The 11,991-nt window shown below is 41.3% G+C and overlaps 1 protein-coding gene across 1 annotated transcript; it reads right to left on the bottom strand.

The window, feature by feature from the left end:
* Positions 1-4,657: 4,657 nt before the first annotated feature.
* On the bottom strand, positions 4,658-11,991 carry LOC149289437 (small glutamine-rich tetratricopeptide repeat-containing protein alpha-like). Its single transcript, XM_089490598.1, has 10 exons — positions 11,892-11,991; positions 9,764-9,867; positions 7,176-7,254; positions 6,923-7,022; positions 6,700-6,804; positions 6,468-6,603; positions 6,323-6,385; positions 6,077-6,114; positions 5,702-5,821; positions 4,658-4,772 (listed from the first exon to the last, which is right to left on the bottom strand). Exons 1-10 carry the CDS (start codon positions 11,989-11,991, stop codon positions 4,658-4,660), a joined length of 960 nt encoding a protein of 319 aa, XP_089346724.1.

Here is an 11,991-nt window from a genome sequence, read left to right as displayed (position 1 = left end):
AACCAAGTTTTTGTGGATTCATGGGCGGATGCGAGAGAAGTTTTTTAGGTGCAAGTGGCAGGATCTGGCGAGGGATGAAGGAGAGGTTTGAGTCAAGGATGACCCGAGAGCATTGGGCCTAGATAGCAATATTTTAATCTGGTACCAGTTATAAAAATGGCAGGAATTCCATTTTAAAGGCAGAATCCAATATAAATTCAAATGTCTGTGAGGTAATTTTTTGGAAGTGAAACAGTACTTCCTTGAACAGATAGTTTTGTAGAGAATAACATATCTGCAAGTTCTTCTTATGTGTGTGTATATATACCGTATTGGCTCGGATATAGGCCGCCCCCGTATATAGGCCGCACCCTAAAAGTTTGGTGCTTTTTTAAAGCATGTTTAAAAAAACATGCTGCCACTCTGTGCCCCCACCCCCCGAGATATGCTGCCACTGTCCTCCCTCCCCGAGATATGCTGCCACTGTCCTCCTCACTTACCGGCACCGGAAGTTGTATACGCATATTGGGTAGATGTCCCCCGCCGGCCCCGCAAGACACCCGGGAGTCTGCTCCGGTAAGTCGGGGGGGGGGGGGGCAGAGGTAAAACGCATCGTGCAGACGGTCCGCACGATGCACTTAGACAACCTCCCATGCCGGCACCACCCCCGTGGGAAGTGCTGGCAGGGGAGGCTGTCTGAGCGTATCGGGGATTAGGATGCAGGTCCCCTGCACCGCTGCGGGGGATCTGTATCCAAACCCCGCTGCATGTCCCGGGCGTCAGACCCCGAATATAGGCCGCACCCCCACTTTAAAAACTTAAAGTGGGGGAAAAAAGTGCGGCCTATATTCGAGCCAATACGGCATAGATGCCCACGACAAGGAAATAATTCTACCACTGTACAAGTCACTAGTCAGACCACACATGGAATACTGTGTACAGTACTGGGCACCAGTGTACAAGAAAGATATAGTGGAGCTGGAGAGGGTTCAAAGACGGGCAACCAGAGTAATAAGGGGAATGGGAGGACTACAGTACCCAGAAAGATTATCAGAATTAGGGTTATTTAGTTTGGAAAAAAGACGGCTTAGGGGGGATTTAATAACTATGTATAAATATATAAGGGGACAGTACAGAGATCACTCCCAGGACCTATTTATACCCAGGACTGTATCTATAACAAGGGGACATCCTCTACGGTTGGAGGAAAGAAGGTTTCTACACCAGCACAGACGGGGGTTCTTTACAGTTTTTTAAGAGCGGTGAGACTATGGAACTCTCTGCCAGAGGAAGTGGTAATGGTAAACTCAATAAAAGAGTTCAAAAGGAGCCTGGACGTGTTTCTTGAAAGCAATAATATTACAAGTTATCGATATTAGATTAATAGGGACAGAACGTTGATCCAGGGATTTATTCTGATTGCCATATTTGGAGTCGGGAAGGAATTTTCCCCCTGGTATGGGGCAATTGGCATCTGCTTCATAAGGGTTTTTTTGCCTTCCTCTGGATCAACACAGTAGGGACACAATATGTATATAGGTTGAACTTGATGGACTTTGGTCTTTTTTCAACCTTATGAACTATGTTACTATGTTATATATATATATATATATATATATATATATGGGATCTTTGTTCTGAAAAGCCCCCAACCATTACTTCCATTAATATGTATGTGGTTGAGTTATCTCATATACACACCACGAATAGGGCTAAGATACCTTAATAATTTATTTAATTCCCATAGAAATGAACTCATTGACCTTCAACATCTATGACGGAATCTATAGAAGACTGGTGGACTGGAGGCTTCGTCACGCCTATTAAAGCTACACAATTCTTGGTTATCATCGGTCCGTCACAATAACCGATTCCAGATAACCGACAGCCATCCCTCACTGTACTTATAGGGATATTAAATACATACATATAACAGCCATGCATAACGTTCATACTGACACACGGACTCCGGTACGCATCGGACGCCATTTCCCGGCAGCTCTACGTTCCCTGTTGACGCTGTTTCCGTGAATCCTGTCACGTGGCAGCTTCTTCCTGAACCGAGACCGGCTGACCTTCCAGAAACCATCACACAGGAGCCCCACCCTTCAAGGGCGCGTTCAATGCGATAGGTGACTGGTGAGGAGATACATAGAATGCGCGGTCTGATTGGCTGAAGTGCCTGTCATTCCAAGATCTCGCATGTACGACACTGATTACGGTACGCGTTTACAAACGCCCGCTCATTACAGTGATGTTAGCTTAGTTCCGGCTGATAGCCCATTACGGAGCTATCCACCTGTCAGTGCTGAAGGGGATATGCGTACAAATGCCGGCTATTAATAAAACACGACATTTGTGTCTTATTCCTATACATGTATATTTGTAGTAGAACCCAGTTGCAGAAATACTCACACCTATATAACCATTACACAGCTTTTTGTCAGAACGCATAGCATGTCACCCACACAACCAACTCTATAGCATACAATGCATTGTGGGTATGCATGCAATTTTCGTTTGACGCTGCATTGCGCAGATAAAAATGTATACTTTGCAAGTTAGAAATTCCATCACAAATCATCCAAAAACGATCATTTCCCACACCAGGATGCACTGTCCATGTAGACATGTGTACTAATAACGCTCCAGCGAACAAAGTTACAATATGATGCACTGGCCCAATGGCATTAGAAAACAATAAAACTATATTATGTATAATAATCTGAGTCATGTTATGCTCTTATATGCTACTAGCATGTCAATTATATGTAGTAGCAGTTGGAACGGTTACACATGTGTGTAAGAGTTCCAATAACCTTAGGGCATACACTCCTCCGCCATAACAGAAGATCCACGTGTGCCAGCATTAGCACGCAGTGTCGTAGAATCTGATTTTATAGATGCACACACTTATGTCTGCATCGCTTATAGTCGAATATAACTTACTATAATTATGGTGTTTAACCTATAAATGCCAGGAAGCTTAAACGGCACAGCCACTTCAGTTTCTGGCATACTCATCCCACTTTAGTAGCCACTAGATAAGGCTACCTACGAAACAAATGGATCAGGAATAGAACGTCCAGACACCATGCTACATATTGCTTGGCTGACAGCAGCCATCTGCTCAAAACCCATTGCCGTAAACCCAAATAATAATATGCATGCTTTTTATTACCTAGTCTTTGAAGTGGTGTGAGATTTGATAAGTTGTGTATTAACATGGTGATCACAATGAGCAAGGTTAATTTACACAATTGATCACACTTTATACTCGGCCAGTAATGGAAGTGCGGAGCCGTTACTAATACAGGTCCAGCTTTTCCCCATTGTTAGCGATCCTAGAATAACAGACTGTAAAAGGCATGTGATCTGACTATTATAAAAGCTGAAACGACTGGGAATACCATACAACAAGGATATAAATTTCCAATGGCTGGAGTTAAGTTAATCATCCTTTATTAAAACATTTTGAAAATGAAAATCACCCGGTTGTTAAAATTGGTTTCCATAGAAATATTCATGTTTAGAGCAACGATGAGGGTTTTAAATTTTATAAGTTACTGGATACTGTTGACAGCCTGCGATTTCTTGGAAGAGAGGGATTTATCAGGGACTCAAAAGTAAAAGGTGCTGTTCCAGTTAGACAAAACATTAATTGCACTCAATGTTAAGCAAATGCACCGTAATAACTTCAAGTGCATACGGACTGTAACCATAAATTGGCAGTGGTGCACTAACAAAACAAAACGGGAAACATCTTCATTTGAGGCAAGCTTGAATATAAGAGCCAAAAGGCATAGGAATATAATGCATTGGGGTAATGGAAAGGAATTACAGAACTAATGGGCATAGGAACGTACATAAAACATGATTATATTCTTAGTGACTGAATAGTAGGTCCGTTTCATTCTAGCATGCTAAGCAAATAGCCCTCAGCGAGAAACATCTTTACGTTTCCACGGCAACAACTGCCTGCTTAAGGGGGAAAAATACAAAAAAAAAAAGGCATCATTTTATATGACTGAAGATTTTTTTTGTAAGAGTTTTTGCATTCAACAGTACCAGAAACATTTACAATGCTGCATTTTTGTGAAAAAAACGAAGGACATTCTGTTATAGCACAGAACTTCGATGAACAGGCCATTTAGCTAGACACAGGTATTATATGATGTCAGCAATCACATGACCTTTATTATGGCTGTGTGACAGAACCATATGCATTAACTACAATTTATCATATTCTCTCTGCACCAAAAAGGGCATTTTTGATTACTTTGAAACACTCAAGAACCCACACTGTTTAATGGCACTAAATCAAAATATAAGCTGAGCCATAAATAATATGCAGACAAGGAGACGTGAGGGAAGAAAGGCAGGACCACCAACATACTGCAGGTTTATTCTGCAACAGAAGCATAAAAGACTAAATGTTCATAGCAGATCAGCCCTTTGTGCTACAGTGTGGTAAGTGACACTTAATGGATCCTTTTAAAAATGGTGGTGAACAAGTGGAAATGAGGTAACTGCAAGAAAAGGTTTTCTTCCACCACGGTATGTCAACAGCCACAGTTCAAACAAAACTAAGAGGAAGACGGGTCCTGGTGTGGTCACACAGTACTTCCTGCTCACATCCAATGAAATATTACAGTCTCCTTCGGAGTGCTGGTACTTCTCATTGATGTTGCTCGTCGTTACTTGCACTTGGAGTCCGGCTTCTTATCTGACTGCGTAGCTGTTCGATCAGTTCTGGGTTTTGTTGCTGCATTTGCTGAGCAAACTGCTGACCTCTACAAAATAAACATTAATTTTTAAAAAAAACCCCAAAAAACTAGAAATTACGGACACAAGTTAAGAATTGGAAGAAAGACAAATAATAGCACTGATGCATCATGGAGCAAACAGGTGAAATGAAGACATCCTGGCATGTCACCTCCAGCAGTGATGCCATCACTAGAGGTGGGAAGGTAAAGGTCTAGCTACTTAGGGCCAGTAGTTGTGTTTTATTTACACGCAGAAGGATATTCATGCTCCTATATTTTTTATGTTACTTTCTACCTTCTTCAGATCCCAACAGGATGTCCTTCAGCACATACAGTTAGATGAGTGTGTCTCCACTTGATTAGGTCCCTGGGACTTTGCTAATTGACTATAGTTTTTTAATTTTATGTTTGTTTCGGGGCATGTAGAACTTTGTGTTTCCCGGATCCTACTTCTGTTTACCCAGGCATCGGACCTGACTGCACTCAGCGGCCCATTTCTTTTTTTGCACCCAAGTACCTTGATTTTTTATTTTATTTATACTAATGTAACAGCAACATAGAAATGAAACGTCTAATAAAACAAATTTTTAGAGTAGCACATCTTTCATGCACTCTTCTATAAACTCAATAACTGATTCAGCATTGGTGTGTTTGTGGGGAAAAACAAAAATAAACAATTAAAAACAATTGGAAAAACCATTCATCCAAGCCCAAACAATTTACCTATGTGGGACAGATAAATTATCCATAAAGTACTCTTCTGATCTCATCAGCAAACTGCTAACAGAGCAAATCCTTCGGCCATTAAGTGTGCGTGTTGTGAACTCATAACAGAGTTGGACCGGTCATGGTAAATGTGTATTTTTTATGCTCTGAATACTTGCTATATATTTGGCCCTATTTTGCAGACTGCTCTAAGTGGATTGGCATAGTAAAGATCCCAAAGTCATACATACGCTTGTATAAGACCAGCCAAGTCAGTAGGATTTGGGTTCCCTGTTGCAGCTGCAGCTGCCCCGGCCCCAGCCCCAGCCCCAGCCATGGGATTGTGAGGGCCAGAGATCATTCCCGACATTCTATTAAGAAGAAAAAAAAAATATATATATATCTATATAAATACAAATTACACAGAAAATATCAAATTTAGTTAATCAGGCATCGCTCATAAAAATATATTTGTCCTATTAAGTACATTGATACTTGCATTTTTAATTTATTTTGCTTATTGGCTGCATCTCTTTTTCACTTCAACTTAAAAAGTGTAGGTTTTTTTTTTTGTTTTATTAAAAAAAAGAAAAACAATATCAAATGAACTGTTGAATGAAACTTACAACTGTTGCACCTGAGGATTGTTCATGAGGTTCGAAGCCTAAACAAAACAAAGCGAAACAGTTACAAAAAGGGATTTTAATACAAAAGCCATGGAGGATATAGTGCATGCTAATAGATCGCTAGCGATACACGTGCAAATTGGCAATAGTACTCGCAGTCACAATCAAATGCTCCTGCTCCTTGTAACACTATCACTTTGCACTAGAATCACGCTTGATATATCATCACAGTAACAAGATAATTACCATGCTCATAAATCCGGGATTATTCAGCAACCCAGCAAGATCAAACCCTCCAGGAGCAGACATCTATAAGAAAAAGAGAATATAGGTTTAACGTCACATACACTGAAGTCACCACCTAGGTCTTCACTTAGAAGGAAACACTCACGGGGCTGGGAACCTCCATCTTCTGTTCAGCAATCTTAAGATTTGATTTGTACGAGTCGTTGTCTGGATCTAGTTCCAGGGCTCTTTTGTAAAAGCCAACAGCTTCTGCATGTTTGTTCAAGCTGGCAAGAGCAAGCCTAATACGGAATAAAGAAAAATAAACCAACAGCCTCAGAGACGATGCACGGGTCAATTGCTGGGTAACACTAATGGAAGAAAAAAGTCTCACATACCCCATCCTGCCATAGGCTTTACTGTAACTGGGGTCAATTCCAATAGCTTCTTCACAGTCCCGCACTGCCCCAGCATAGTTTCCCAACTTACTGTAAGCTGCAGCCCTGGAAAAAACAGAATGCTAATGAATAAAGTTCAAAATATGTAATGCATTGCTTTATAAATGCTATTAAAATCTCACAACCGACAACTACTCACAGAAAAAGATTATTCTTCACTTACCTGTTGCAGAAGTAAACTGCATTTTTGGGGTTAAGTTCCAGAGCTCTTGTGTAGTAGGAGATAGCACATTCAAAGTTTTCTACTTTCATCTGTTCATTGCCTGGAACAGGAGACAGATACTTACAAAAAGTGTCAACTGTTCTCTGTCTCTAGCAGAAAGACCTAACCCAATGTGCAATATGTTTTACATAAAGAACCAGTGAGAATGGCTTTAATGTGACCCCTATTTTAGTGTCTGCCACACAGATGTTACCTTCTGTCTTCAGCCTCTCAGCTTCTGCTATATCCTCCTCAGACACAGAAGAACCAGCGGGATTTACTTCAGAGGACTCCTACAAGACAACCAACAATAAAAAAAAAAAAATACCTAAAAATATTTCAGCATCGTTAAAGCAATTTACTAAGACAACCATTTGGTCTTCGTTTTTAAATCAGTGTAAAAGTTTTATCTGGTTTAAATTAATTCTGCAGCAAAAAAATCTAGTATAATCATGATTAGTTTCCTATCCCGTTTTTCACCCCCTCCTTACTCCACCTTCATGAATCTAGTCAACAGCGTCGGGACTATCCACATCAAGCGAGATCACTTTTGCTTGTCCTCAGGTCAGCAAACCAGTGCTGGGATCTGGTTCAAGCAATTCCACAACTATCAAGCCAGTGGCTAAACACTATTCAAGGTAGGTTTAACAAGACACACACACATATATATATATATAATCTTTTTTAAATGTTTAAACACAACACAGGTTTACAGAACTGTAAAACATAGTGTACTGAACAGTGGCAGTCTTTACAATTACATTCAACAAATCTCAATCTCACTACGTATTGAACAGATAATGTCTCGCCCGCATAAAAGGCATGATTGACCATGCTTAACCAGTACGTAGCAACTCAAGGTTTTGCGAATAGACTATATGACACTACCTTCTAAGAGTAAATCTAAAGATGCCTGAATTTAAGGGCGGGAAGAGATATGCATTAAAAAGTCTATGTCATTGCTATAAACATACTAATACCATCTGTGAATCAAACAATATAGTTACATGCAGAGATCCAGGTTAGAGGACTGGATCGCAAGGCGGGTCCCACAGGATTTTTCAGGTGTTTAGACAATGTACCTGCGGGTCCTAGTAATCCCGCAAGGCTGCCTTTGCGTTACTCGCACACAGTGTCTCTTCTCTTGTTCCACCCAGGAAGCCAGCGGAGTCACGTGAATTTATGTCACGTCACATGACTCTGCTCCGTTCCTGCTTCCTGGGCGCGGGACAAGAGAAGAGACACTGTGTGCGAGCAACGCAAAGGCAGCCTTGCGAGAGTGTGGGAAATCTGCAGTTCAGGTAGGGGGTGGGGGAGTTTGTATGCATGATTGAGGGAATGAATGAGTATCTGAATGAGTGAATTAATGTTTGCGGGAGCAGGCAGGATTGGACACATATGTTGTGGGAGCGGAACACACACGTTGCGGGAGCGGGATGAAGAAAACAGTCCCTGCGCATGGCTCTAATCCAGGTGTCAGCCTTTTTTTTTTCTTTATAATTGTTTAACTATGTGGACATTGATAGCCATGTGATTTTTGTAAAACCGTAGCTCCACAGAGGTGTCTTAGTGGCACCTATCAAGTCCTCACTATAGAATAAACGAAGGAAACAAACCGCCTCTTCAACAAAACATATTTAGATAAATGGTAAGATGCCTTTTTGGCAACAGACAATTAAAAGGGACAGTATGATGTCCCAAGACACCCCACCTATAGCTGAATACATGCGTGGAGATTGTACATGGAACGTCACCCCAAATATCATCTTATATTGTAACCTCCAGGTCTGCAGTTTGTATGTACACAATTTGATAAACTATTTTTTCTAAGGGAAAATCTAGCCATGTTCTATGACAGGGGTGTCCAACATGCGGCCCGCGAAACCTTGAGGTGCGGCCCGCGTGAGATCGGCAGCCAGGATCACAAGAGCCCTGCTGCTTACTTGTGGGAGGGTCTATACTCTGCTTCCGTCCTTCTTCCTCTGTGGGGAGAACGAGGGAGGCCGCGCCCCCTGCTGAAGTCTGTGAGCGGCATCGAGAGCTGTAGAGCAGGTAAGGGGGTGGGGTGGGTTGTGTGAATGAGTATGTCTGATTGAGGGAATGAATCTGTGAATGAATGAATTTGTGTGTGTGTGATAGCATGGATGTGTAATAAAACATATTTAGATAAATGGTAAGATGCCTTTTTGGCAACAGACAATTAAAAGGGACAGTATGATGTCCCAAGACACCCCACCTATAGCTGAATACATATTCTGTAAGCACTTTAGTATGCATTCTTCTAAAACAGAAAAAAATAATAAAAGCTGTCCTCCTCCTCTATGGTCCAACTGTTCTTGTCACTGATTGACTGCTTGAGCAGCCAATCAGTGACAGAAAGGTTTTTCCATTGATATCAACAGCAGGACTTTCCACAAACGCATACAGCACTGGTGCTGACCAGAGGCAGAGGAGAGTGTATTACGTGCAGGGAGATGCGTTCATCCAAAGACACCTGCAGCTGATGGAGAGTGGAAGGAGCAGATACACATGGGGAAATTCAGCAGAATCCACCCATTCATTTACAAAAAGGAGAACAAACATATAAAAAAGTACTGCACATCTAGCAAAAGCTTTAAATAGCATATGATGTGCCTCTAACGGTTGGTTTAGTTTAACACCGTGTATTTAAAAACTTTGGCGAGGGATACAAGACTAACTAATATTGGTAACCAACAGGTGGCCCTTCAGCAGTGATCAGCATTCATCTGGCTGAAACCTAGCAGACATTTCAAAGGAGATACAAGGTCAATATCACTATACCCGTTTAGTAGCTGCTGCAAATAATTCCGGGAGCGTCTCAGACACAGCCAAACTCTGGTCCTCAATAGAAACTTCAAATGCAGTCTCCAAGCACTGGATTGCAACTGTGGAAATCAGAGTACATAATCAACTTCTCCATGAGGCAAAAAAGGGAAGAGACGGAATATCATCAAACATTCAGAATGGTACCTCCATTTTTTTCTGGAAATGCTTCCTTTATTTAAGTATCTTGCCATATAAAAGAGCGGCTTTCTCCCAATCGCGTCTTTATATAGTAAAATGAACACATCACGTGCCATTTTCTCATTGAAGTATTCAAGATGGTTCAGCAAACCAAATAAATAACAGGATATTGTCTCCAGGATGTTTCACAACCTAATGGACTACATCCAAAAGGCAAACAAGTTTTTTTGTGTGTGTGGTATTTGCGTGTACTTTTTATAATTAAAGTATACAGAGATGAGAAACTTGTGAATTAAAGGAGCACTCAAGCGCATGTTAAATGGGAACTACCGCCGGTTTTTATTACTAGTATCAAAATATTGTGCTGTTTTACTTCATTTTTGAACAGTTCTAGTTCTTGTACAAGAACAGGCAGCTAAAAATAATACTGTCTGTGGTAAACAATACAGTGATTCAGCCTTAAATCACCAAGAAGGAAACTTCGGCTTATGAAGATCAATAAGAAACAGACAAAAAAAAGTGGAGATTGTACATGGAACGTCACCCCAAATATCATCTTATATTGTAACCTCCAGGTCTGCAGTTTGTATGTACACAATTTGATAAACTATTTTTTCTAAGGGAAAATCTAGCCATGTTCTATGACAGGGGCGTCCAACATGCGGCCCGCGAAACCTTGAGGTGCGGCCCGCGTGAGATCGGCAGCCAGGATCACAAGAGCCCTGCTGCTTACTTGTGGGAGGGTCTATTCTCTGCTTCCGTCCTTCTTCCTCTGTGGGGAGAACGAGGGAGGCCGCGCCCCCTGCTGAAGTCTGTGAGCGGCATCGAGAGCTGTAGAGCAGGTAAGGGGGTGGGGTGGGTTGTGTGAATGAGTATGCCTGATTGAGGGAATGAATCTGTGAATTAATGAATTTGTGTGTGTGTGATAGCATGGATGTGTAAGTGCTGGAACCTAGGCATGATGGGACTGTGATTGCTATTAGCAATCACATTCCTGTCATGCCAAGTCAGCCAGTACATGCTGAAACCTGGCTAGCTGCCCCCCTTGTGTATTGATGCTGCCAGCAGTATGGGGTCTGCACTCACAGCCACCCTGTACCAGCATGTATTGGCTGACTTGGGATGATAGGAGTGTGATTGCTAACAGCAATCACAGTCCCATCATGCCTAGGTTCCAGCATTCACTGGTTGCCTGGGTATAAAAAGTGTGTGTTTGCTGTTAGCAATCACACTCCTATCATTCCAAGTCATATTGTTAATTTTTTTTGTCCAGTTGTGGTGCGTTACTTTTTATTAAAAGTGTGGTTACACACTAAAATTGGACAAAAAATACAATGCACAGCCAACCAGTTCATGCTGGAATCTGGGTATGCCTGAGATTGCTGTTAACAATCATAATATATAATTTTTTTGTACAATTTTGGTGTGTGACTTACTTTTATTAAAAGTGTGTGTGTGTGGGGGGGTAATTTTCAGTTTTGGCTACCTGAATTTTCGGTTTTGGTCCAGAATTTTCATTTTAGTGCATCCCTAAAATAAATAGAACTATTTTATTTTTACTTATCCAGAATCCTGAATTTGTAGGCACAGAAATCCCAGAAATCCGTGAGAGAAAAGTAAAGGTTTTGTGTCATTTACTTTATTTTAATCTGCATATCTTATTAAAGGCCATATTTTCTCTCAGTGAAAAATGAGCGCGGCCCTCGCACGTATACAATTCTGATGAAGTGGCCCACTGCAGAAAAAACTTTCTGCAGTGTTCTATGACAGATAAGCCATCAGCCCCACACGAGTTACAGCTAAGGACATTCTGGTAAACTGGTTTAACTGTCTAAGGCAATTTAAAACAAACTATTAAACTGATGAATAATTAATACATTTTTGGAGAATACAGAACAGAGCCCCAGAAAATGATGTGCCATAAACCAATGAGCAAAACTCCAACCTTCTAAGCTCTCTTGTGCATCTGAGGAAAGCCCTCCATTCTGTAACTGGTCATGTAAATACTGGATGATGGAAAATGCCAAACACTTCTTGTCTTCCAT

This window comes from Sceloporus occidentalis, unplaced genomic scaffold (genome assembly GCF_023333645.1).
Source record: "Sceloporus occidentalis isolate IW3139 unplaced genomic scaffold, rSceOcc1.0.p SCAF_45, whole genome shotgun sequence".
In the NCBI taxonomy this organism is placed as follows: Eukaryota; Metazoa; Chordata; class Lepidosauria; order Squamata; family Phrynosomatidae; genus Sceloporus; species Sceloporus occidentalis.
This window is presented reverse-complemented; position numbering and strand designations above follow the sequence as displayed.

Bases quoted from the DNA above. Each gene is read 5' to 3' on its own strand.
- LOC149289437 (XM_089490598.1), bottom strand. From the start codon at position 11,991: ATGGAAGACAAGAAGTGTTTGGCATTTTCCATCATCCAGTATTTACAT. The intron at 7,023-7,175 runs GTAACATCTGTG...CTCCTGTTCCAG, and splicing joins TGAGAGGCTGAAGACAGAAG to GCAATGAACAGATGAAAGTA. The intron at 6,386-6,467 runs GTGAGTGTTTCC...TTTTTCTTATAG, and splicing joins AGATGGAGGTTCCCAGCCCC to ATGTCTGCTCCTGGAGGGTT.